Source organism: Amblyomma maculatum, chromosome 5 (genome assembly GCF_055883805.1).
Source record: "Amblyomma maculatum isolate TAMU_Amacu chromosome 5, ASM5588380v1, whole genome shotgun sequence".
Lineage (NCBI taxonomy): Eukaryota > Metazoa > Arthropoda > Arachnida > Ixodida > Ixodidae > Amblyomma > Amblyomma maculatum.
This window is the reverse complement of record NC_139348.1, coordinates 153,076,597-153,104,521: the sequence shown is the minus strand read 5'-3', so window position 1 is coordinate 153,104,521 and position 27,925 is coordinate 153,076,597. Positions and strand designations below refer to the sequence as shown.

The 27,925-nt window shown below is 44.8% G+C and overlaps 1 protein-coding gene across 1 annotated transcript; it reads right to left on the bottom strand.

The window, feature by feature from the left end:
• Positions 1–49: 49 nt before the first annotated feature.
• LOC146189988 (putative aconitate hydratase, mitochondrial) lies at positions 50–26,126 on the bottom strand. Its single transcript, XM_084604710.1, has 20 exons — positions 25,927–26,126; positions 25,081–25,149; positions 24,080–24,159; positions 22,781–22,919; positions 21,508–21,546; positions 18,404–18,484; positions 17,584–17,676; positions 17,204–17,273; positions 16,563–16,703; positions 15,613–15,711; positions 14,704–14,808; positions 13,045–13,136; positions 12,347–12,452; positions 9,266–9,497; positions 7,671–7,855; positions 6,427–6,730; positions 5,314–5,407; positions 3,735–3,867; positions 2,996–3,117; positions 50–553 (listed from the first exon to the last, which is right to left on the bottom strand). The coding sequence occupies exons 1-20, from the start codon at positions 25,957–25,959 to the stop codon at positions 422–424; spliced, it is 2,349 nt and encodes a 782-aa protein (XP_084460836.1). The 5' UTR covers positions 25,960–26,126; the 3' UTR covers positions 50–421.
• Positions 26,127–27,925: the final 1,799 nt, after the last annotated feature.

The window sequence follows — 27,925 nt, the reverse complement described above, 5'->3', positions numbered from 1 at the left end:
CACATGCAGGTAAGCACGCACACACGCACGCAAAAACAAGAGCCACATCTACATAGGAGTGCTATCTTTTATTACCTCCCTGCTTCTTCTCTTCCTATGTGCGTTCCTAAACGCTACACAGTTAAAAAAAGGAAACAAACAATACCACAGGAAGCTGTTCCTCCAAAAAAGCAAAATAAAAGGATAAAATGTCCAGCTAAACTGTTCCACAGACAACAAAAAATAAGGCCTTTGCATTGGCAGTTCCGCAACAACTAGTAGTAGTACTATGCAGTGATGAAAACATGCGAAACTTGGAGCCTTGTGCTGTGACTGTTGACCGGGAAAACAGAAACTCCCACATTTTTTTCTCTTCTTCCCCTTCCGTTCAGGAAGACAGTGCTTGACTTTTGTACATGATGCTGCTCCTTCTACTGTTGCACTATTTAACTTCAGCCATTCGGTTGAGTGCACTTCCAGCGCGGAACCACTCCAGCTGTGTTGCGTTCATGGTGTGGTTTAGAGTGATGGTGTCCTTGGAGCCATCCTTGTGCTTGATCTCGCACTTGACAGGCTAGCATGGCAAATAGAAAAGACAGAAAAAGGGGTCAACACTATGGCAGCAGACCTCAAAACAAGGCTCAACTGAGGGTCTTTAGGCAAAAGGTGCCAATGTACCAAATTTTGATGGACGAATTGCTTTTTTCTCTGGAGTCATTAGAAAGCATCAGCAAACATCAATCGTTACATGAGAGTTGCCTACACCAAATAACTAAGTTTATTTGCTCATACTACAGTTTCAACAACTCAAAGGTGCTACTGACGACATGAACGTAAACATCAGTGACATGATCCAAAAAAAAAAAAAAAATGTTAGAGTATTACAGCTGCCTCTTCGTTTGCTATCATTTGTGGCACTTGGGGTAGCCCAGTGCAAGTGTCAGAATACATTACTAATATGAGAAAGCAGCAATTATGTAGCAGCTCATTTATGCCTCGTGTTATGTCCTAACATAATCCAACCTAAAATCTGATGTCTCGTGCTCCTTTAACACTGTTTTATATGTTCCGAACTGCTGTCTACTTGTTTAAGCAACATTAACGCTAATAGGTTCACTTCAACCACACAGGGCACACAGAGAAAAACTAACGACGGAATATGCTAAGAGGTTAATTGGACTAACATACCCTTCGTCTATCACTAAGCTCTCTCATCATCTGATTCTGCATGTCTCTAGGAGCAAAAAATATCAAAAGCTGTTTCAATAAGCTGCAAAAGACTGTTTGCCTACATAAACTTTGGAATTCTACAGAGGGTTTAGAAGTGCGAAGTGACATCTGTTAATACGCACGCATTTAATAACACCACGCCGAAGTAATGCTCTACAATAAACTGCACTTACACTGTGAACAAAAGTGTGCAGTCAAACCCACTTATAACAATACCGCTTTGAACAGGATATTGGATATAATGATGGACAGCTGTAGCACCGTTAAGTTTGCCATGTATTCTATGGTAAAATAACCCACACATAACAATGCTGTAACAGTACATTATTGGTTATAACAATTACATTTGGTCGCTAAGGACAAACCCTAGCAGGAAAGAAACAAACACCGTGACCATGACAGCCAAACCACATCACCAAGTCTCAAGAATGACCAAGTCCCTGTGGGACATCACTTATGCTAAACATCTCCCACTCAGCTATCTGCAGCAGTTGGGCACCCTGCAGAAAGATTTCAACAATATACAGTCGAACCTCGATATATCGAACAGCACGGTGATTGCAAAATAGTTCGATATAGCCGGAATTCGATATACAAAATCACGTAGAAAACGCGTCAAAAACTAGTAAAAATTAATCAATGAACCAACCGTGGCACAGTGGCGCAATAAATACTCACTTGAAGTTTCAAACAAAGTATTTATTCCTTTGGCTTAAAGTACTGTAGCAGCGTAGCTTGCTTCAAATTGGCAACCGCGTGCTTAACCCCGGCGTCCTCAACGTAGTCTAAACGGTCCACAAGCGATAGTCCAGCGCCTTCTATTGCGCCGCAGTAGCGGCGTACAAGGTCCAAAGCAGCTACAGCCTCAGTTGCAGTCGGGAGCGGGGCAGCGCTTACGGGATCAACCTCGGCAGCGTCGTTTGGCCGCTCAGCAGTAACTTCCGCCGCTTCCGATTTCGCAGCAAATGTCAGGGTCGTCCACTTCTTCGCGTTTGCAGCCATCACAACACCGACCACGCCGTGACAGGCCTAGGCCACCTAGGCTGCCTAGGCCACACACGATAACAACGACTGGCGCAGCACAAGTGGCGGCGCCGAGACGCGGTTAGTCGTTGACAAACCAGGCTAGCCACCCTAGCCCGGCCAAGCCGCCGCGTGCATACGCCGCTACGTTCAAATGGCGCCCTCGGCGCGACCGATGTATGCAGCGATCGTGCGCAGCAGTCGGGAACGCCCATCGCGCCGCCGCTATCTTCGAGGGCGTTGAGGGAAAGCTCGCCTCCTGTCAACAGAGTGCACATGGCTTGGGGTGGCGGAGTTCGATTTATCCATTTGGCAACCGACGCCGTTCGAAATAAAAAATTAAAAATGCATGTGATTTTCCGCGTGATGTAGAAAGTGTTCGATATAATCAATAATTCGATATATCCGTGTTCGATATATTGAGGTTCGACTGTATTGGCATGCAGCAGTCAAATTTATGCAGACTGATTACATTTTATTGCCTGTAAATAAATGAATAGTTTAAGCTACTTCCTTTTTCATAAATTTCTCGAGTTTCTCATGTTTTCTTTATTGTTTTGGCTTAGCCCAGTTATAACAATTATTTGTTATAACAATATTTTCTTGGCACTTCATTACTGTTATAAGTGAGTTTGACTGTACTATACTAGAACAGCGCCTGTTTGACATAGTATGTAAGGCAATCATAGAAAAGTACTAAACGGCAAAAAGAAAATGGGAGAGAATAACTACAGTTTAGTGCATCCCTGTTTGGCCCGCCTACCTTGCCAGGCGCGAGCTCCTTTAGACCAAGAAGCGAGATCTTGTCATCAGACTTGATCTTGTCGTAGTCAGCCGGGTTCTGGAAGGTCAGCGGAAGCAAACCTTGCTTCTTGAGGTTCGTCTCTGCAAGGAGAAAGGAAACGCCGCAAAGGCAACAGGCTGAGCATGCAAAACAGTGCTGGTTTTCTCGACGGGCTCGTGTACCGAGAATCCAATCCATCAAGAGACCCAAAATGGCGTCACAGAGTCGTGCCATTTCCAGCTGCAACTCCAGGGCGTACGGCGCTACTCCCAACTACAGGCCATGTGCAGAAGCTTTAAACTTTCTACTGACCCAACTTCTATGTTCACTGCACTGTACGAAGGCCACAGTCGCTCTGCAACTTTTACAGAGCAGCCGTCCTTTTTGCACATATGATAGCGTGTCATTCGGGCTCGACCGGCTCGGCAAAAGCATCATAAAAGAGCAGATAGACCATTTCTTACTTCTTAATAACCGCATCACAAGCCGTGCCTTTTCATGAGTAAAGCCCTCGAGGAGTATAGGAGGCACGGATAAATGCATTACTAACACTTGACGCTCGTGGTCACACAAGCTTTGTGCAAAGATTACAATTTGTTAAAAATCGATCGGCAGTGGCAAATCAGATATCCGAAGCATGAATCAGCCAAGCTTTTCAATCGAAATAAAGTGCATTGCTCCAGCGTTAGCCTACGAGGTGCGTCCTGCAAGAACATACCGTGAATACGAGCGAAGCTCTTGACTATGATGGCGTAGCCGCCTAGATGCCTCGGCTCGAGTGCAGCGTGCTCTCTGCTGCTGCCCTCGCCATAGTTCTCATCACCCACCACGCACCACTTGATACCTTCAGCCTGTCAAAAGAGAACGACGGGATCACAACCATGAGCCACACGCTACCTCAAGAAGTTTACTAAGTGGTATACAAAACGAAAGCTCACTAACTGGAACCTTTACACTCAAAGCACATAAAAGCCCATAAAGCAGCGCTCGAACTGAAATCAGTTCCACCAACAATAATTCAAACAATACTAATATGCAACCATGCCTGGATTGACCTGGGAGCACTGACGACCAAGAAACAAGCTGACAATGCTACACCACCGCTTTGCTGGAGTAGTAGAGGTGTCTGCCAAAAAGTGGAGCAGTTACTAAGCTTTTTGTTTCCAAAATCAAATTTTCACCAGTTGCGCAAAATTCAAGATCTGTGCCTGAACGGTTACTGTAACTAGCTTTAAAAGCTTTAATGGCTTGACAGGTCAGTTTCTGTTGAAGAACGTACACATGATGCAACCAGCGCTGCGATATGGCCAATAGGCTCGTTCCAGTTTACAGTAACTACAGGACTCTTCTCATGGCACGAAATTCTCTGATCAAGTGTGTCGGCACAAGAAGGGGAGTGCAAACCAGCATCAGGTACTTGGAGTTGAGCATACCTTTAACGTCTTGTGCAGGGTGGCACTGGGCGCGCAAACCTCGCAGCGAAGCAACCCGCGAAATGAAGTGCAAATAAATGCCTTCGGTGAGCTTTCCCCACTCACGTTATACGTGAATGAAAACTTCCTTTTGCCCCCATTTTAGCTGTCCCAAAATTACGACTCGTATTATATGACGATTTTTATGGCTCGCACCCAGAAGCATACTTTTCAGAATGGAATGCATCACAGACACAATAAACTATAATTATGACCCCAAAAAGATGATTTCTATTATCAAGTGCATCAATATGTGTAGAGACCTATTATACTCCGTTTCATACATCAAGTGCAACACTGCCAAATCTAGAGCCCTTGTTCGCGCTCCCAGCATCCGTGATGAAAAATAGTGCCTGCTATTGAGGAGAGGAAATAATAGTTGCTTTGTCAGCAAGCTTAATAAATCTTGCATTTGCCATCAATTCCATAAAAACCACCTTTCTTAAGGAGAAAAGATCGGATTCGGTGAGTTTGTATGTTTTGTTTGTCGTTTTCGTTCGTGTCACGTCTTCGCTGCTCCGCGTTTTCGTTTGTGTCGCGTTTTCGCTGCCCCGCAACCCTGCCAGCGGTGCCCTCCACACAGCGCAACGCAGCGATCTCGACTGCCTCTTCGGAGTGGATTTTTTCTATAAGCTCCGCACTGCGAAGATGTCCAGGCACGCGAAGCAAGTTATTTGCAAACGTGTATGCTCAGAATAGAGCCCGTTTCTGCAGAAACCACTCGGCCATGAAACGAGCGCGTAGTGATACGCCTCTTTTTTTTTTGCAGACTACTTGTGTAGCTTTCGCTGCGTTGCACCTGATGTATGAAATGGAGTATAGTACCTTGTACTTGCGTGCAGTGTCTGGCACTCCACCCCACTCGCCCGTGAGCCGGTGTTGGACCTTGTTGGCTTCACCGCTCTCTTCACTGATGGCACTGCAGCACATGAAAAGGGGGGGGAGACCTAAAATGAGCGTCCCCAACAACCATGACATCGAGTAAGGCGAGTTCCACGCTAGCTGTGCACCATGACGATAATCTCAGTAAGCTTGACATCACCAACGGCAAGAATTTGCCGGTGAGGTGAAGATTGGTTCACAAACTTTCCGTTACTGTAGCAAGCACCCCTCCCGATTTGATGACTCGCCGCTACTCAAATGTCACCTAGTCCCTTTTCTCAAGCCCTGTCCTCACCGATAGCACAGTACACATCGATCATCAACATCATAGTCGCCAATCGTACAACATGCACTGTGAGAAGCATGCAATGACACACGGCCATAAATACGGTAAATCCTATAGCCCATCAAAGAGTGCTTTTGCAACCTCCACACAGTGAAGGTTGACCTTCACTTAACGAACTCAGTAATTATTAGCTCATTTTCCATTACTCAGAATCTGGAGCTTCCTCAACAGTATGTCTCTATGATAGCAAAATCAGCAATCTCGACAGCTTTTGCTTCTGCAGTACCCCACAAAGTGGCAATATTTCACATTCAAAACCCTCCCCGAACAACAGGATGCAGCAAAGAAAACATGGGATATGTAGCGCAAGCCAAGTGACACCACTCTGTTGCTCGTACGATCCCAGTGCAAACGGCAGACATGCGGCATGGAGAGATGGTGGAGAGTACCAACAACACAAGGGCTAAAGATGAGTTCATTTCCGAGGGCAACCACGAAATGTTCTCTGTCTTCAAGCAAGGTGGGTTTACTGTGAAAGTTTTGACAGGAAAAAACGCCTGCAGTTATCTTTCATTCTTACTTCCACTCTCTATTGCCTTTTCCAGTCTTAATGTGACAACTGTATGTAATGAATAGTACATACCAATGTGCTATGATAAACGGCAAGCATTCCTCCATTACGTTATCAGCAGGTTTAACTGTAGCCTCCAAAACAAAAGAACAGCTTCCTGTAGAGTGAACACTGAAAAGAAAGGTGGAACATGCCTTACCCAATAAACATGTTGTTGGAGATGTTGTCCAGGTGACCGCGGTACTTGAGCCAGGGCCCGGCCGCACTGATGTGGTCGGTGGTGCACTTGCCCTTGACCTTGATGAGCACGACCATGTCCTCGAGGTCCTTGCCATCCCACTTGGGGAAGGGCGAGAGCAGCTGCAGCCGCTGGCTCTGGGGGTCCACATCCACACTGACGGACGACCCGTCGGCAGGTGGCGCCTGGTACGTGTCCTCACCGGGGTCGAAGCCTCGGCTTGGAAGCTCATCACCCTCGGGGCTTTTCAGCTTGAATTTCTCGCCTGGAGGACAGACGGGCACAGTTCAACAAAACAAGTTCAATCGTGTTTGCCTATTGTCCTACGTGCACGACTTCACTCATTTGCACAGCATGCTCGTTTGGCCGTGCAAAAACTTGGTGCACGTTGAAGATGTCGCATTCTTTTCCAGTGCAAGCAATGCAATGCATGCAGAGAGTTTTGTGTATTAAGAGACCCCAGTCTCCTGCGGAACAACAGTAGAGTTGAACGCTGAGCTAGTTGGTCACACATCTCTTTCAACGTTCAACTCTATTATTGTTCCTCTTCACTTCTTTGAGCCTTTCACGTATCAACCGCATCTACTAGACCCTCCTGTGGAAATTCAACTGCATCATCTTACACTGTAGACAATGCAGTCGAATCTGACTCTGCAATGTGATCCTGCAACAAAATATAAACAATACTGGGGCTACGCTGCGACAGAACCACAATGCATGATGAGAGACGTAACGTTTAAAGTCGACGGCAAACGTTTGAAGCTTTACCACACATAGTAGGCAGCGTATTTGATCGATTTCCACTTTGAGGAACAGCCCAAGAGCAGGCAATGAGAAAAAAATGGTAGGGAGGTATGTTAGCATAGTTACACCAAGTAGCACATGCAAAGCTTTCTTTATCCCTTTTTTTTTGCACTTGAGTTCGACACAAGTTTCATAAGAGATTTGTGGTTTTGTTTGACCATGTTACCTAGTACACTTACTAAAACACTTCCATCAGTCAAAGGATAATTAATACAACAGTCTGCTACACCATATCAAACAAAAGACTTTGGAACTTCAAAAATGGTGCAATGAAAGGAATAAGGTGTGAACCGATAGAACACAGTACTGGTACTCTATTAACATGCTCCTTATTCGCAGTAACTGCACAGCGAGAAGAAAAAAAGAGACTCAGAACTGGTGTGCGTGAACAGAATATTCACCCTTGGCCCCAGTAAGCTCGTCCGTGATTGGATTGAAGTCCAAACGGCCAGCTATCGCCAGAGCTGTCACAAGCTCTGGGGACGTTACAAAGGCGTGGGTGGCAGGGTTGCCATCATTGCGGCTGGTGAAGTTGCGGTTGTATGACGTCACTATTGTGTTCTTCTCGCCCTTCTTGATATCTTTCCTGGGAAAACAAGAAGTCGGAAGCCAGATTACTAGGCCACTGGTCACTTGAACAGATATCAACAACACACATAGGTGCCACAAAATGCTCAGTGTTGAAAATAAGTGGAGAGAAAAAAAAAAAAAGACAGGATGAACAAGCTGCCTAACACAGATTTCTTATGCAATTGGTTACTGGCAAACACTCTCAGGAGCTACATTTACCATCCTGTTTCTGTCTCATACGTGCATTCTAGATAATTAGAGGTAGTTGAAAGCTTGGCATAACTGAGATGCCTAGACCTTAATCCTTCCAGATTTCTAAGCCCAAAGTACCGACACAATGTTTCACTCAAATGTTGCAATCTTACCGATAGACACACCAATACCCAAAACCAATAGACCAATACCAAAACCAAAACCAGTAAACACAAAGAAGCCTTGGAAGAGGAAGCTCTTATAGTTTAGAAAAGAGTGAAGAATGAAGCATAGGTGCCACCCACATCAGCAGTTTCCCCAAGTACAGCGTAGTGGCGTCCAGTGAGATTAATTTGGTTAAGATTTTTGTACTCCAATGGAACAGAAAACAAACAATTATGCAACCCATTATTAAGGGGGGAAGCGAGGATCAGATTGTGAAAATTGCAAAAGAAGTTCATTTAGAAGCTTAGCTCTTCAGCACCTACAATACTCACTCTGTTATACTGAAATATTTCACCCAAAAACAAATTCTAAGTGCTCCAAATAAATATATAGACAGTGTAACATACGTAGACAATATATTCTAGTTTAGAACTTTCAAGCTTGTTACCTCAAAAGTTTGCTTTCAGCTTATCACCTGGCTTGTGGAAAGCATGGCACAAAAATTAAAGCACAAATTTGAATGCAGTTTGTTTTGTTGTAATTACTGACATATGCCTTGTATCAATACAGTCTCAGATTTATCTCCTACACTCAAATTTTTTTATTATCCAGTAATTAAGCCATGATGCATTCTAAACATTAGGAGAAGTTGCACACTATGTCCTTTAAAAAACAAAGAGCAGAGAAATTTTAAAAAATATTACGAATGTCTTGATTTAGAGCACCGTTTTTAGTAAATATTATAGCGATTTAGAGACTCACAGCCCATTTTGTTGTGCTAAGTTTTCCGTGAGCAGGGAACATGTGGAAAACACATAAACAATGATAAAAACAAAAGCTACTGAAGATATCACTGCGACTCTTCATATCAAACTGATTGATGCTATTTCAAGTCCGTGTACGAATGAATTTTTATTGCTCTACGTCACAAAATAAGAGAGTTCGCCTCCGATCCCCACATTAAGGTGCTTCCCACATCAGGACTGTTAGTTCATTTCTGTCGCACAACAAAGACTACAATCACTAACTGCCATAACCACACATACACGCGTCTCTTTGAGCAACGAACCTGTCCCACTGTCCAATGCAGGGCCCACAGGCATTGGCCAGCACCATGCCGCCAAACTCATCGAAGATCTTGGACTGGCCGTCCCGCTCGATGGTCGCCCGAATCTGCTCCGAGCCGGGCGTGACAGTGAAGGCGCACTTGGCCTTGATGCCATGGTCCAGAGCCTGCTTGGCCAGGAAGGCCGCCCGGCTCATGTCCTCATAGCTGCTGTTAGTGCAACTGCCGATCAGGCCTGCGAAACAACAATTACGACATCTGTTCGCTGTACAAATTGCAAAATTTGGCAATTTGGTGAATGCTATGCCTTTTTTCTTTTTTTTTTTTCTGCCCCTCTCAAGCCTTTCTCGACCCCTTTGTTTTCTGGCCAGGAACTGTCAACAACCCGTTCCAAATTCGGCCATTTACGAAATGTCATCTGATGGGTCAAAACATTGAAAGTGCATGTGGCAGCTTGGATGTAGTGCAAAAATTCGTCTCCAAGTTCTGCCAATGCAGATACGACAAGAAATATACAAAGTAGTTTTACGCATCATCCCTTTTCTGTTTTATGCACTCCATAAATGGCCAACAGCAGTGCCTGCATAACAGGAATGTAAAATATGACCACTGTCTGCACAGAGGTCCGATCTTGGCAGAACATGTAGAAACATTGCAGACAAAAAGCAGACAACAGCACCTGGTTGTTTCAGCATAGCAGCAGGCATGCTTCCTGTAACAAGCGAATGCATACTTTTTCTGCTCTTTTTTCCCCTCGAGGTAAGTTTAAAATGCCATGCTGCGTGAACGTGCTAGCACTTATTTTTCATCAACAATCAACTGCTGAAGCAGCCATAATAAGTGACTGGAGAGTGGTGCATAGCACTCCTGGGAACTTTGTAAATGTGGAAAAGGGAATGTTACACACGTTATGGTTTATACTGATTGAAATGCACTGGGGGGATGAACTAGCTTTTACTAATTACCTCTTTAATGCGGCATCTAACACGCAGCCGAAAATGTGGCCGAATTCTTTTCTCACTCTTTGTTTACCCGCAAAGACCAACTTGCCTACTGCGCTGAAGAGGAATCACAATCTCTCTGTCCCTCATGCAGTGCCCTGCTGCTTCTAACAAGAGAGACAGCACTGCATTGCCCTCTATTTAGGTTCAACAGTTTTCAGCAGCCTTACCATTTCTGCTCCATAGGTGAGTACTGGTAAGACACAGTGGTTATAGACTTTCCTCTCGAGGGATACTGTTAGACTGCTAATTATGACCTCCAAGTGCTTGACAAATGCCCTGCACTCCAACCTTATTCCTACAACTAAGTCACTCTTGTGGTCCGAAGCTGCGATCACAGCCTGTGCTAAGTTATATCAAACTCTGATAATTCAAATTATGGTTATATCGAACTCACGGGATATCCCCTTGAAAATCCCATGTAAAAGTATAGAAAAGCAGCGGTGTACATCAAACTTCAATTTCACCAGGGTTTGCGTTCAATATATCGAACTCCGCATCACACACTGGAAGGTGCGCCTTTCCCAAAGACGATCGCATCACCCTCGGCCGTTTGCCGCGTGACGCGTTCAAGCCACGTGTGGAAGGAACGAAAAAGAACAGTTCGACGACAGCTGGTCTAGAGCAGCGCCGTGCCCTTTCCCCAAAGGCGCGTGCATCTGCTGTGATCGTCTGCCGCGCGCCAGCACATGAAGTTTGCAAGCCATGTGCATGAAGGCACCAGAGGGAGCCGATTTGGCAATGGCCGCTGCAGAGCAGACACAGCCAATGCAGCCGTGGTGTTCGGGAGAAGGGAAAAACGCGATAGAGCGAAGCGCAAGAAGGGTGTGTGCATTCTTCTGCTGAGCTTTCTCTCTCCTTCCCCTCTCTTTCCCGGTCTTCGCTCGCAGCAGCACACACCACGTATGCGCCAATAAGTCAGCTCGGCAGATTTCTATTTATTATTTGTTTCCAAGAGTCGACCATTCTTGTCATTGTGCTGAACATATGTAGTAGCAGTTTGGCGGCTGCGGACGTTAAGAAGCGGCAGTTCTTTTTCTTTTGTTGCGAGAGTCATCCATCCTTGCATGTATGAATCAACGAAATCACACGATCAGCTGCAATCATGACATCGACTTTTAGTATTGTTCGCTTCAAATGGCAATGGCAGCTATCACGCTTTCCAATGATTTCGTGGCAGTGAACTCTGCCTGCCCCAAGCACGGCGTGATAAATTAACCAGGCTTGTGCAATCAAGCTATCACGGGCACTCTGCCAAGTTCGCTCCCCACCACTGCAGGAGCTATCAGAAGTATAGCCAAAAGATAAACCCGGCATGATGTTATCGCTGCGCAACATCTTGACGTGCTGCCAATAAATGAGCTGTGGATGCTGCGGCCGAAACAATGACGCACCAATGACAAACGGCTTTTTTTTTTCTCCAAATTCTCAGGGGCAAAAGTGGAGGGTGGGTTCATTATGCGAGTGGGTTGATTACGCGACAAATACAGCACCATCTTTCACGATCACAAGCGGCGCTCTCAGGGCGATTTTTGTATATCGAATTATCGACATATTGAACTATTTCGTGATCCCCTTCGAGTTCAATATATCCGGGTTCGACTGTATTCCCTTAGTACCTCCAGTGCCTCAATACCTATCGCAGACAAAGGACAGCAATCGAGAACGATCACTCTCCTTTGCCTGAGCAAGTCACCGGTCATACTTAGCCAATCGTCCCCAGAGTTACTTAGCAATGCAATGGAATAGACCATCCACTTCGCACGCCAGGGGCACTGGGTTCGATCCTAAGTGCCACCAGGTAACTACCAGTTTATAATGGCTTCTAACGGTTTCTAATAAGTGCAAGGTTCCCCATACATAGCACTCAGCTCTTTAGGAGTTAAATGCTAGGGAAAAAGGTCTCAAACTGTATAAGTGCTGGGAAGGGAAACAATTTCTTGATCCCAAGTGCTTACAGTAGTGCGGTAGGCCTTTCTTCCTTCTCCAGGAGGTACTCAGTACCAACCCAACCCAATCCAAAAACGGATGCACCTATATTTAATTAGTCATCTTTAATATTCTGCCAGTAGACAACACTCACCGACGCGGATATCAACGGGCCAGCCGTTGGCCTTAGCGTTCTTGCCAAGCTGGGAGATGGGGTGCGCCAGGTCCGGTGTGAACGGCCCGTTCACGTGTGGCTCCAGCTGAGAGACAAAAGACGGAACACATAGGTGTCCAGATACGAACACCTCGCAAGCCCTCACACTGCACGCAATCGGCCAAAACAAGCTTGTGGGCTGCATGAATCGCTAAGAACCTACTCTGCGACAGCCACCAACTTGAGTTAATCACTGCTGTAATAGGCAGCAACTTAACGTGTTTCCAAGCACATAAGAAACGGAGCCCAAACCTGCCAGGGATCTGTTCATTTGCAAGGGATGAATGGAAGAGGCAACATTGAGAATGTTTCACGCACAAAGTGTAAGGGGAAAAGAAGATTACCCGCATTACAACATGAATGGTTAATTGCATTGTGTCATAGCACTACTTTAAAGGTGTTACGAGCACATTCCCCACTTTCAAGATCCCCAACAGTAACAATTGTCGAAGTATGCATGATTGGCTTTGCAGAAAAATGGGCTCGTTTGTAGGGCAAAACTGTCTTGCTGAATGCAGGAGCCTGCATGCATGTCTTGGTGATTCTATGAGTAATCCTATGAGTGAGTGCATGAACGAGTGAACAGGCAAAGATGTGAGCGAGTGCAAATGTGCGGGCGAGAAAGGAGACGGGCTTACCTCGTTGAGGTTGATCTCGACGACCTGGTCGTACTTGCAGTTGCTGTCGGGCGTCAGCAGCTCCTTGTGAGCTTCGGCAGCCGCTCCGATTTCTGCGAAAGAAAATGCCGAACCTCGGTCATCACACACCAAGACCTGCTTTGTAACAATACAGCGAAGCCTATGCCAACAAAAGTTAGAGGGAGGATGTTTATTGGTTTGGCAGGTGATCTGTGCATGAGAGAGAGAGAGCCCTTTACTGCGAAAAAGGGCAGAGAAGACAGCTCACAGCTGGCCTCATACTTTGCAATAAAACTTATCTCTGTGAAAGGCAGAGCCTGAAAGAAGGGCCCAAGTATAAATTAGGTGGCCTCGAGTTCTCCTCTCTCAATAGCAGATTCTCATGCTAGTGGCAATTACACTTTCCGCTTGTGAGAAAAACACTTTGTGGGCCTCAATGGGAACTGTATTAATATAGAGAGTCCCATATCAATTGAAGACGTAAAGCTAAACCAGCACATACCTTAAAAATCAAACACGAAACTAAATGCCGAGTTGCAAATATATCTCTGTAGCCCAGCGTTCCAGAACGACTGCTACACTTTTTTTTTTAATATTAATTACTCCAATTTGTCCTGGCGTCCATCTGAAGCTTTGAAGAAGTGAGAAGAGGAAAGCCACCTTAATAAAAAATTTGGCAGTGGCTTAGCTCAGCTAGGCCAGGATATTCATATCAAAAGCTACAAGGTAGAATGCACATCCGACTATATTCACAGACTGTTCCATAGAAGTCACCGAAGTCACGTAGACACCTTGTATGACAATTCCACTGTCAACAAGACTATCTTCTTGTACCTGCGATGTGGTTTCGTAATCAGCCACTCGCAACTTGCGTTCCGCCTTATCACGCCAACGCTTGGCGAGACATTTTTCACATAGCTTGGGCTTCTCTGACATGTGCTTAGCTCTCCACGCTTTATTCTTGCGTAGACGGGCAGGGCAGCCTCATGCCAGGTAATGACTTTGTGGTCAGCAGAAGCAGCTTCTCATAGGCTCTGAAGAGGCTGCTTGCGATACATGCGGCCACCAGCTGAGTCTTCTTCCTCTGCTCCTTCTCCTGAGGCGAGCGGCCACTCCACAGCAGTGAGGCACATAGCTTAGTGATGCTAAGTGATGACGTCACGCGTGGCGCCGTGCGGAGACCGGCGAAGCGACGGTGCACTGCTCGGAGCACCACACATGCACAGTGAGGCACATAGCTAAGTGACGACATCGCGCGCGGTACTGCACAGAGATCGGTGCGGCGACGGTGCGCGGCGACCACGTGCAAGAAGTTGGTTGCCATAGTTACGGTGCACACCTGAAATACATTGCTAATCAGACCAGTGTAGCTTTCGCTACAAAAACTGATGTGACTGCCTAGGGGAATCCCCAGACATCATGCTCGTCCCTCACATCGGGAACTCAAATCATTTTCAAAGAGCGAGAAACTCTGAATATGCAAAAACATACAACAGACTACACATCCACCAGCCAGAGGCTGGGAAGTGCCAAAGCACCGAGTTAAGCCTAACGAGAACCCAGACCAGTGAAACGGCAAAACCTAAGCTTGATCAAATTTGACACATCACCAGTCTTGCACACGAGCAAATCCCACATGGGGAAAAATATAGCACCCACCTTTGCGGTTGGTGGCTGCCAAGTAGTCTCGCATCCGGCTGTTGTAAGGGAACACGGAGGTGGTGGCCCCAATTTCGGCACCCATGTTGCAGATGGTGCCCATGCCTGCACACCACACAAGGCCAATAAATGAGATGTGAGCAATCTCTCTGATCTGCCCACAAAACAGAGCCCCCCCCCCCCACCTGATTTTAACCACAGCTGAGGCATTTAGTTTTACAAATTTGCCTCCAAACAACAGTAGAGACAAAATCGCTACATTTCCCTTGATTTGGCAAAGAAATACCACTGTCCATGCTCAATTTAACTAAAGGTATGCTTAATTGGCTCAAACTCATTGAGTGTTCCACTCCAATGTGTCCATCGCTTTGAGAACACTGCCGTGGCCGCGCAGCTTTGCAAAAAAAAACGTATGTGTGGCAGCCGCGTTTCTGGTTTCTGCTGGGCACATTGTGTCTGTGTATGCTTTCGTTTCTCGTCTATCCAGTGTAAATTCGAGCTCTAATTTTATGTCTTAACTGGGAGAAGCATTCTACCGGATGCGTTCAATTGCACAACAACCTATATGTTCATTCTTGAAAAATGTGCAAACGACGGGGCGATGCGGAGATGGACAGCATGGAAATGAAATATGCAGCGTCGGTTCTTTTTTCGCCCAGAACTGTATAGGTTTGATAGTCTTGGAAACCAAATAAATAAAAACATGCACATCACGGGAAAACAGCAGAGTTATCTGCAAGCTGTCTTGCGTATAAACTTGTATATTATAAACCTTATTTACAAACACTGCTAACAATAGCTCACAAAAAGCAAACAAACTGGCTGAGGGGTGCATAACAAACCCCTTTGTAATTTCAATATGCCCCCCTTTCCTTTTCAACTGAACAGTCAACATCTATGCGGCCTCACCTGTGCATGAGATGGATTCGACGCCCGGTCCAAAGTATTCCACAATGGCCCCGGTGCCCCCCTTCACTGTCAGGATGCCGGCAACCTTCAGGATGACGTCTGCCGGAGCGAGCATGAAGAGAACACGAGTGACCATCAAAAATGAAACGCAAACCAAACAGGCAAGGTGCTTGCTGGAGCACCACAAGCAATGCTCTGGAACTTGTTGCGGCCGTTCCCCACAAAATACAACACTATCTTCCCCGCCAAAACTCACCACTACCATTCTCAGTAACTTGACATGCTGTTTCATTCTAATAATGCAAAAGCATCTAAAATCCACCTATTATAATTCGTTTAGACTGCTCTTTCTATACTTATGCATGAAACTAGTATTCCTTTTCTCAAATCTTGCACTAAAATTGCTACACTTTAAGTCTTTTCCACAACCTTTATGACTTGCACACAGTCACTACAAGCGCTCCTCATTCCTATCGTCTGAATAATTCAACAAGAACATATGTTTTTGGTTGCTTTTTTTTTTAAAGAAACAGCAAAATAGTGAAATAATCGCCTTGCTGCTGTAATGCACCAGTCCACTCCAAATCAGTCCTCAAAGTATCCATCCAAAAATTATCTCCTCATCCTCTAACCTAATCTAGCGTGAGGCACTTGAAGCATGCGTAAAAAATTAACAAAGCCTTAAATGTGCAACCAATGAGATGAACCGATAACGACTGCACGAAGATTTCTTATATCAGTGCAGAAAATAGGAACACTTCGAGTGGGTATGCCTCACAGTTCACTATAGTTATCAAACCCAACCCGACAGGCAATTTTGTTTAAATATTTCGTTTTCTGATTTGGTTAATGCAGAAACTACATTCAGGACACGGAGAATTTCTCGAAGACATCCCATAATGCATTTCCTACGCAGGAATTGCCCGATTAACAAAGAATGCAAAGCTTGCCTTTGGCCGACGTCCAGCCAGACATCTTCCCCGTCAGCTTGACACCAATGACGTTGGGGCACTTCAGCTCCCAAGGAATGTCGGCCATGACGTCAACAGCATCGGCACCGCCCACACCGATGCACAGACCGCCGAGACCACCTGCAGAGAAAAGCCACACGATTGCAGCGTCTCATGTGCTCCGGTTTTGCAGGAGGTTTACAGCGTGTGCTAACGGCTAACGAAATACGCCACAAATCAGGCAAGTAAAGCTAAACTGCAGCTTTCAGACGTTACACCTCGCACGTCATGCCACACTGCCACGCCAGACCACACACACTGCACATAGATATCACAGCTAGCAAACAGCACCAAAAATGACATAACCCAAGTTCCTCCATTCAGACAACTAAAGAATACTCTTACAGATGCGCCATATGACAGAGCTTTTTATTCAGTAAAAGTGTTCCAGGGTTCCTTGAAGTAAAACAAAATGTCCTCAAGTAGACACTGCTGAATGCTGCCCCAAGTGGTGAACAATGGCTGAATGGCAAATGACTGCCATTCTGAATGGCCAAACTGGAAGCAAGAATCGGCAGTCACAGCTGTTTACAGATGTTAACGTCTTGAGGAGAAAAAAGACCAAGAGAAAAGAAACTTGCCTCCATTTGGTGTGTGGCTGTCGGTACCAATGAGCAGCACGCCAGGGAAAGCGTAGTTCTCCAAAATAATCTGGGCACAACATGAAAAACGCAGTGCAGTCAACTTGTGTGGACATGTCCATGCAAGCGAGGCAAGCATCGCTCTAACGTGTCAAGAAGTTTTCTTTCTCCACTTTCAAATTTGCTCCAAGCTCTCACACTGGTTTCTTCATTTCAATCTACAGAACAGAAATAAGAGTTGCTGTTCCAGTAGTCTCTAAAAGCTGCATATTCAAGATAGTAAAAATAGAAAACATGCACCCTTTGGAGGTTTTATTACTCAAAAGAATGTTGGAGCCAGTCATGAAGTGAGAAGTGACTCCGAGTGTCGCAAGCCTCACCTGGTGAATGATGCCAGAGCCAGGCTTCCAGAATCCTACACCGTACTTGCTGCCAGCAGTGCTCAGGAAGTTGTACACTTCCTTGTTCAGGTCCTGAGGTAAGGCATCAAGAGAACATGAAGGCAGACAAATAGCATCAGATGTCGTGATCAACCAACCACCAGACATCCGAGCAGTTAGCTTTCACTGCCTTTTTTTCAGCTCAAAAAGTTCAATTTAACCTGCTTAAATTACACGAATCCATTCAAGTGACATAAACACAACAAAAATAAAGTCCAAACATATGCAGCAAGCTGCTTGACACCAAGACAAAACCAAACAACCGAGCACTCCCACCCTCAGAAAAATAAGCCCTTCAGAAATACAGTTCAGATCCTCTTGCTCACAAAAGACGCGAGGGTACACTGAGCCATTAAGAAAGAAATGCTTGTCCTTTTGAACACATAAGAAAAATATTTGATAAAAATAGCAAGAACATTAATATGAATGGTTTACAAAATAATGAGATCTGAGGAAGTAGAATTATTACAGCTTTATTAATGCCTTTCTTTCAGCAATGCAAGAAACACACCATCTAAATTAACTATCATATAATCACTTAATGAATAATAAACATACAACCACACCTTGTAACCGCACCTTTTTGAAACAAAATGACCCATCAAGAGGCGATGGACTTTAAAGAAATAGAGTATTCCTCACAAAGCATTGCAATTAATTAATAACAGATGTAATGAAGCACTGGTTATACCAAACTTACTTTCCTACCCTTTTTAAATAATGTTTATCTAAGTGAAAGATCCACTGAATCAGTGCTCACCTTGGCACGTGCCAAGTCCTTGGCCCCACCAACTTGTGCTTCGATCAAGTGATCGCAATGAATCGTGGAAGGAACTGCCACCTATGAACAGGTCAAACCAACAGGCAAAGTAAGATATTAAAAGCTCCCTATTTGAAGACTTTTTTTGCAAGATGTATGAAACAAAAAAATATTCTCTTTTATACAGTTAAACCTCGATGTAACGAACCTCCATGTAGCGAATTCCTCGATATTATGAAGTTTTTCAATTCCCCAAAGCCGCCTCCATTAAAGTGTATGTATTTGAAAACTCCATGTGACGATGTCGCAGCGGTTGACCTTGATGTAACGAACTCGCTGCGCCGACTGTCTCTTAGCCAGTGCCGAGTCACTGGAAATCTGGCACAATCTCGCAAGTTTCAGGATGGTAAAACAAGAACTTACTTGAGAGGAATGTCTATGATAGCAATGAGCGACCGCAGTAGCCTCCACTGCTTTTGCTTTCAGAACGTGGCGCTACGGTAGTTCATGATTAGAGACTTTTATCTAAGAGCGTTGGTTCATGCTCACAAGCAGCAAAAAATATCAGAACAAAGGAAAAAGACATGGGGCGAGCAGTGTGCGTCTATCGCTGCAATGTGGTTGGGCTCCCGGGCGTCAGTAGTGGGAATAGCATAGCACGCCGGCCAGTTTCCTAGGGCAACGGTGGTGGGCGAGCAGGAACTTCTTGAAGGCGCAGGTGCCTCCACGCTCGGAGACGGCACGAACACGCGCGCGCTCTCCCCCAGACTGATTCCTTCACCACACCCTTTCCTCATCATCATCATCATCAGCCTGATTATACCCACTGCAGGGCGAAGGCCTCTCCCGTATTTCTCCACTTAACCCGGTCCTGTGCTAGCTGCATCCACTTGACCCCTGCGAACTTCTTAATCTCATCCGCCCACCTAACTTTCTGCCGCCCCCTGCTACGCTTTCCTTCCCTTGGAATCCAATTTGTTACTCTCAGTGACCATCGGTTATCCTCTCTTCGCACTACATGTCCTGCCCATGTCCATTTCTTCTTCTACTTGAGTTATTTCTCTGACCCACTCTGCACGCTTTCTATCTCTTAATGTTACCCCTACCATTTTTCGTTCCATAGCCCTCTGGGTTGTCCTCAACTTAAGTAGAACTCTCTTGGTTAGCCTCCACGTTTCAGCCCCATAGGTGAGTACAGGCAAGATGCAACTGTTGTATACTTTCCTCTTGAGCGATACCGGTAAGCTGCTAGTCATAATCTGCGAGTGCTTGCCAAATGCGCTCCATCCCAATCTTATTCTTCTTGTTACTTCCTTTTCATGGTCTGGATCTGCGGTTACTACCTGTCCTAAGTAGACATATTCGCCTACTACTTCCAGTATCTTGCTACCTAATGTAAACTGCTGTTCATTCCCGAGGCTGTTGAACATTACCTTAGTCTTCTGCATATTGATTTTCAAGCCTACCTTTCTACTTTTTCTGTCTAGGTCATCCATCATTATTTGCAGTTCATCCCCCGAGTTGCTTAGCAAGGCAATGTCATCAGCAAATCGCAGATTACTGAGGTATTCTTCATCTACCCTTATCCCTAACTGCTCCCATTCCAAGTCTCTGAATACCTCCTCTAAGCAAGCTGTGAATAGTACTGGGGAGATTGTGTCCCCTTGCCTAACACCTTTCTTTATGGGAATTTTGTTACTTTCCTTATGCAGAACTATGGTTGCTGTGCAGCCACTATATATATCTTCCAGCACTTTCACGTACGGCTCGTCTACCCCCTGATTTTGCAATGCCTGCATCACCGCCGAGGTTTCAACTGAGTCAAATGCTTTTTCGTAATCAATGAATGCTATGTATAAGGGCTGGTTATATTCCGAGCATTTTTCTATCACCTGATTGATGGTATGGATATGATCGATAGTAGAGTACCGTTTCCGAAACCCTGCTTGATCCTTTGCTTGATTGCAGTCTAAGCTTGTCCTGATTCTATTAGTGATTACCTTAGTAAATACCTTATACGTAACAGACAGTAAGCTGATTGGTCTGTAATTTTTAAGGTCCTTAGAGTCCCCTTTCTTGTGAATGAGGATAATGTTTGCATTCTTCCATGGTTCCGGTACCGTCGATGACACCAGGCACTGCGTATACAGGGTGGCCAGTTTTTCTAGCACGATATCCCCCCCGTCCTTCAGCAAATCTGTAGTTATCTGATCCTCTCCAGCTGATTTCCCCTTTTTCATAGTTTCTAGTGCTTTCTTGACCTCGTCCTTCGTTACTGGTGGAACATCTGACTGTTTTTCCCTACCGCCAATCTCATTACGGTCCTGACTACTTTGGCTACTGTAGAGATCTGTATAGAACTCCTCGGCTACTTTGACTATCTTGTCCATATTAGTGACGACCCTTTCCTCACTCCCTCGTTAACGCGTCACGCGAGCTGCGGCGGAGATAGAGCCTGTCGCCACAGTCTCGCCGCATGCTTTTAGCGTGATCACGAAACTTTTCATCGCTTCTATAAGTTCGAATCCTTCTGATTTACTGTAAACCTTTTCAAGGTGGCTTCCCTTAGAATGAATTCTTAATCTGGTTTTCGCTATGCACGGTCCTTTGGAGTCTTCACGCGAAAACTGCATATAACGAAAACCTGGACGTAACGAACAATCGTGGACAATTTACAAGTTCGTTACAACCAGGCTTAACTGTAAATGCAAACAACAAGAGGTAAATTACTACAGTGCTGCATGGAACTTCAGCCTTCAATTCTGAGTCAGCAAAACCATGCATCTTTTTTTTTTTTTTCTCTCAGACCTATTGTCTTAAGTAGTACTTGTTAAACTGGGCTTGCTAAGCTGTACTGGTTTGTATTTGCATTTTGCCTGTTGCTGCGAGTACAAACAAGCAATAGTTAATAGTGGCTACACCTAGAAGCAGAGGTTTGCTTGGTAAGGCAAGCTAAATGAAGTTGACTGGGGAAATCGCTTCTGTTGTGCACAGCAATGACAGTAATACCAGGACTGCCCTTTTCTCAATCCTGCCAATCAACACGGTTAAGTCTGTAAAAGCAGTCAGGATAGCAGCACTCATTATCAAGGATGCCCACTCACCCTCTTCAGGCCACTTGAGATAAACTGAAGCATGGCCATCTGGTAGCAAAGAGATAGAAAGATAAGAAAAGTTCATTAAATGACAGCACCTACAGCCAATGCACATTTCCCGCTGTTACACAAGGTCTTCTCCGCATGCAAATGACACTTAATATCTGCACAATAGCAAACAGCTGCATTTTTCGACAAGCCATTAACCATATTTTCATATTTTAAGAAAAACTGTTGATTTTTTTTGAGACAGCAACAAACAAATAGACACATTTACAATTCTCAAAGCTGAGGGTAGTCATGCAGGCACTGAAAAGCATAAATTAAATATTATGACAATTTGCACTCTCCCCAATTAACAGCATGTGAACAAAGAGAGGTAGATTAAGGCCACTACATAATGTTTGCATGCCATAAGTTAATATACCAGGTGTTTCAGTAAAACCTCAATTTTTAGAAATAGGCTTTTTGTGGTGATAAGATGAATTTTGTCTGCCAGCAAACTAATCCCAGCGTTGGCAGACATCAGAAAAAAAGTGACTCTGGATAACTAAATGCTAATATAGTAAACTTTTTACCTATTACCGATAGACACCAGTTTGCAATTAATGACTTGAAGCTAACCATTAATTCTGACAAGGTGGCTCAATGAATTTCGGCTGTGGCTAATCTTTACCACCTAAGCTTCATTAGTGTGCATCGATGTCGCACAGACCATGGGAACCTGGCATTCTCCCCCACTGAAACATGGTCACAGCAGCCGATATCAAGCACTGGGTACCCCAACTCAGTAGTGAGTCCCTGAACCATTGAGCCACTGCGGCCAGGGCAATTTAAGAAAAATAAAAAAATAGAATAAAACAATAATGTCTTCATAATTTCCTTACTGTTGGAACAACGAAATGCAACTCAGACAAGCAGACAACAAAAGACAAGGTGTTTACTAGTGTATACAAACGAATGGCAATTATAGGCACACTGACAGCTGAACTATTGAAATGGCACAATGGAACCTCATGCATCGAGGCAGATCCCCCAAGGTGAACTAATTTCGATTAAGGAAGTGGTTGCTCAACAGCACGCATCTGATCACTAATTGGGAGGATGCTAATGACTGCCTCCTGCTTTTAAATGCAGTCTCGCACACATTTGCTACGATGAGTGCCAGAAGAACCACAGATCCATACTGAAATGTCTCCTTGAATGATATGAGGACCTCACTCTGTGGGCATGTTCAATAAAAGTGCCAGAAAAAGTGCCAGAAACAATTCCCGGCCCCCACCTGAGCCGTGGCATCCTGCATGGCCACCCGATCTGGACGCAGTCGCAGGTAGCTCTTGCCCCGCTCGATCTCCTGCTCCTCAGGCTGGTCCAGGTGGGAATAGAGAATCTTCTCGGAAAGGGTCAGTGGCCGGTTCAGCCTAGCGCAAAAGAAAAGTGCACGGCTCAATTAGCCTCAGCTTGCAAAATAGAAGATTTGCTTGCACATGAGAATTGTCACAAGCAAAAAGGTAATCATGCAAATCTAACTAGTTGGAGTTCATTAACCGTTCTACTTCACTGCCTCGTTGTGGTGGCCTAATGGTTGAAGTACCCAGCTAATGAGTCCAAAGATGCAAGCTTGACCTCGATTGCAGTGCCAGTGCTTTGATGCAGATAATAAAATAGTGTGCCAATGTAGTGTGCAATGTCGGCACACATTATACAAATACAAGCAGCTGAAATCACCCCAAAACCCTCATACAGGATCCCTCATAGCCAATATCGCTTTGGGATATGAAGCCCTATATATAACATACCATATCTACTTAATTTTAATTAATGCACAGACTCTTCTTTTTTTTTTCTTCATGTTTTCAGCCCATCTAAAGTTACTGAACAGATATAGAGCATGACACACAGTCTGTAGAAGCAAAATGCTTTAAACACTGAGCAGCAGCAAAAGAACATCCATGACTGTTTATCTCAGCCATGCAGACCTTGTGGCATGGCTTGTGATGGGCACGGAGGGCAACTTTCTGCAAGAGCAGTTGACTGACAGTTATGTAGTCATTCAACGACCCTGGAAACTGTCCTTTCAAGGCCACTTAAAGGCATTTCAAGGCAGGCCATCTCAGTGAACAGAGCTCCAGCATCAACCCTTGGTGCCAGGCTGAGATCACCATACCTATTGAGAAGTCATAGCACAAAGTGCTCAATCCTGCTTTATGTATAGGGTGCGAGCATTTACTTTTGAGCACAAAACTGTGGAGACATGGCATGCGAAGATTATGATGGCAACATAAACTTATCAAGGCGCAGCATGAAAGTGTGTGTATATTCTAGTTTGTACACTGAACTACACCAAATTAGGCAATAATACTCAGAAAGTAGAATTTCTTATCCTTTCTGTCCTCCGACTAGCAAAACTAAAAAATTCTGATGATGGCAACAAAACTGCTATTGAATTACTATAACTAATCAATAACTAACAACTAATAAACTGCATAACTGCATAATCGACAGCACAACAAGCAGGTCAAGACAGATAACATGATTACTCCAAGCAGTGAGCCCCTTCCACAAGACATAAATAGCAGACCTTTTTCGAACAATTTGCAGATTCTTCTCAAGCTTCTCATAGGGAAGGTAGCGGTCGGACTCGAACCTGCTGATGGCAACCTGCAGTTCATAAGGATGATCCTCTTAAATGCACTGTAATATAGTTAAGAAAAAAAATGGAACTGCACTCTGGCAATGCAAGCTTCTACATAAATATATATATATTTTTTTTTGATGGAGGCTCATAGTAACAGGCATGCTTTTCCATATCTACCGTCTAAGCTTCAGTCACGAATATGAATGAATTTTTAATGCCATATTTGATTACTAAGCACTTTGAAACCATAAAAACGGGAGCAATACTAAAACCAATGAGGAGTTATTCAAACTGGGAACAAAATACCATACAAAACGCAACCCGAGCTGAAGAGTAGCTCGACTAATCTGCAGGCTTACAGGGGACAATCAAAGACGTCTAACCTCAATGTTTCCATTACCTTACATCAACCCTCTTCCTGTGCTCAAAAATAAGAACTTTCACTGGTATGATCCAAAATGTATTAATGTATCTGTTGCACATCAATAATGTTGCATGGAAATTTCACGCTGCACAAGAAAATGTCATTGAATCTCAATAGCAAAGGCCTATATGCTCCTGCATACATCTGGTACAATGTGCAGCAGCACAGGAACTTTAACAGAGAAAGCAACTCAACAAAAACTGGTAATCTGAAGACTACAGGACAGCGTGTTACCACTTGTGCCTCGGACATGTGTGTAAATTAGAAAGCCTATTTGATAAAAACTTTAATGAGAAAGAAGCTGTTTTTGAAGCACAACCATGGTGCCATTCAAAAGCAAACACGTGCAAACCATATCTACTCTAGTGCCTTTTATAAAGAGAATCGAAAGCGACCCTAACAATATGTGGTAATGGACATCAGCATACATCTTCTGACTGTATCCTCACTTTGGTGAGAAGTGACATCAAATGTTATTGTTCATTTATGCATATCGCACCAACGAAAACAGAAACTTCACCTGTGCTGCCGCACTGGACAGTGGAGAGATGTGCAGAGAACGTGACTGGATGAAAAGCCTTTGCGCCAGCTGGAAGAAATCGACAGCATCATCGTCAGAACTTTCGCTTAGATAGAGGGGATCTACCCGCTTTGCTTACTGGGGAACCCCTTCCTCGATGAGGCCCCCAGCTGACAGCGCGACACTGACTGATAAGCGACAACAGCGGCACATATTACAGGGCACCAACCTCTGTGAAAGACTGTAGGCGTGGCTGACCTAGAAATCTTTATTCAACGTAGTCGATTCATTCAGTAAGGCGCATGATTCAATTGAATGCAACAGTGCAGGGAAGCGAAAGACTTTAATACCAAGCTTTAAAAACGAGAATATGACCAGCTTGATCAGCAATCGCTGTATTGCGAAAGTGGTATCGCCCATCTGCTTCTGAGCGGCAATGCAAACTTACGAAATGCACTAAGCGCAGCTTGCACTGTGCCAAGCACTGCGTGTGCGAAAAACAAGTCGGTAAAGTAAAGTGCACAAACACTGCGAGAGTTCACAAACACATTTGGATGGGTAAGCAACTGCAGGGGTTTACATATCAAATTTGCCGAAGACTGCTCGGCCCCGCGACTTGTGCACTTTAATGTTAATATTCACTTTACAGAGGTTCCAACTCGTTAATTAAAACAGCTCAGTAAACCATAGCCGGCCCAAGACGCTCCGCCGACCGTGAAATACGATCTCTTTCGCATCGAATCCTGATGGGGGTCAACGTGGTAACACCGTAACACGACGACCAGCGTGACCCACAAATAAAAGCAAGGCGGTATTCACAACAAAACGTGGACGAGATGCATTTACCAGGCTGGTGCAGGCTCTCGATGAGTACGCCATAGTTTCTGAAACGACGCTAGCACTGTGCACAGCACGATCGACTTTGAAGCAACGAGTTTTTTCAGGTGAAACGCACTGAAGGACGCAAAAGGACGGCCTGGGGTCGCAGTCCGGTGGACAGCGGCGCAGCGGATCCCCAAGCGGCTGCCGCCGCGAAGAGCATGCGCCGGCTATTTAAATACCGCACAGCGTCCCTAGACGTGAAGTTTAATTGCCGCTAAAGACGGGTGAAAAAAAAACACCGCTGGTTTTGTTTCACTTCGCGCCACTGCTTCTTTTTTTTTTTTTACGTTAAGGCGGCTATTCAGGCATTTAATGGTGAATTGCTAGCAGTTTCCTCGACGTGTACGAAGAAATTCAGTAGCTCGCGTGCTCCTAGCTCGTGATCCAAGTTTGGTAGTTCGCGCAATTGTACGGTGGCGTCATAAAGGGCTGCAATTTTTTTCTGCCATGCAAATCCACTCCAAGAATTTTACAGATCACGCAGTTATGTCATGGTTATGCATGGACAGCGTGGTTTCATTAGTCATTTTATTATCCAGCTGAACTCACTTGACTACAGCAGCGGAAAAGAAAGTACAAAAAGAATTAAGCCCATCAAGCGTACTGAAACAAGTGCGCTTGAACACGGAGTTCTGCGTACTTTTGCTCGAAAGTAACTAATCCTCTGGCTGTTTTGTAGCTTAATTGTTTCCAAAATGCGTGCTCGCCTCGAAGCTTCCAATTAGGCTCGATTTCATCGCTTTACCACCAATTTTTTTCTTTATCCACCTTGGTGGATAAGTGAAGGTTAATTAGGGCAGCCGCGAGACACGGTTATACTGGTTATACCACGCGCGTTGCACACGTCTTGCATGCGTACCGCACAATATACTTCTCTCAGCTAAACCGCTGAATCATTGTGGAATTTTCCGAGGTGGCATTTGTTCTCCAGTGTTTTTATTACCAAATTTGTTTAGAGCACTTGCCTGGCTCGATCCGAAGTCGAATGTTCCCATCGTATGAGGCGGAGGCAAAGCAAAACAAGCAACGCTGCCCTAGCAATGGAACTGGTGGCGCACTCTGGTGCTGTTTGCGGCAATTCTGTCACAATCAAAAGAGCATTTTGACGAAAGGTTAAGGTAAACACCACCAGATGGCGCTGCCAGTGCTATCGCAGCGGCACCAGCGTGTTTTGCTTTGCCCCCACCGCGTACGATGGGAACATTCAATTTCGTATTAAAAATACTGACGACAAGATGCCGTTTCTGTGCTAAATTCAAGCTGCAAGGATTCAGCGATTTAGCTTAGAGAAGCTTTCCAAGGCACACATATGTAATTGTGCATCACGCTGTACACTTGCCAGGGGCCATGTTTGGATGGAGCCAGAAAGCAAAACGAGCGCCCCCGTGTACACCCAAGGAGGATCCTCCTTGTGTACACCCCAGGTATGGTGCTTTAGAATTCTAGAGCACTGTATACCTACGTGAAATCACGTAAAAGTCGAGTGCACATCTGAAAAAACTCTCTGTGCTTTACGATATGGTAGGCAGGAAAAATTGCAATTTGTATTGATAGTGTGTTGCGCTCTAGCTAATCACAAATAGACCATTTAGCAAAATTTAAGTGAGAAAATACTGGGAAGCTGAATATATTGGCCGATCGCGCAAGTAAAATGCATATGCCGACACAGATTTTTTAACACAGATTCCGGAAGCACCATTGTATTGCTATCTGGTTGAAGCACTAGTTTTCGTTGATGACGTCACAAGCTCGAAATGACTGGTGCAAATTTTTAAATCCAATTTTCTTGCTAATAAACAAGTCTTTTGCTACTGCACTAATGCCAGCATAGCCAGGAAGAGTCCAGAGAATCAATCTTTGCTGATAGGGCTTAAAGACAATTGAGGTTTCGGTAGGTCTGAGACTCCCCGATCCGCTGCGCTCGAAAGCGCAAGGACTGCATGAATACGAAGCGGGCTGTCAT

Excerpts from the sequence above, each read along its gene's own strand:
- LOC146189988 (XM_084604710.1), bottom strand. The coding sequence starts at position 25,959 with ATGGCGTACTCATCGAGAGCCTGCACCAGCCTG. Across the intron at positions 21,547-22,780 it reads TGCAGGATGCCACGGCTCAG|ATGGCCATGCTTCAGTTTAT; the intron begins GTGGGGGCCGGG and ends CTTTGCTACCAG. Across the intron at positions 554-2,995 it reads AGGAGCTCGCGCCTGGCAAG|CCTGTCAAGTGCGAGATCAA; the intron begins GTAGGCGGGCCA and ends TTGCCATGCTAG.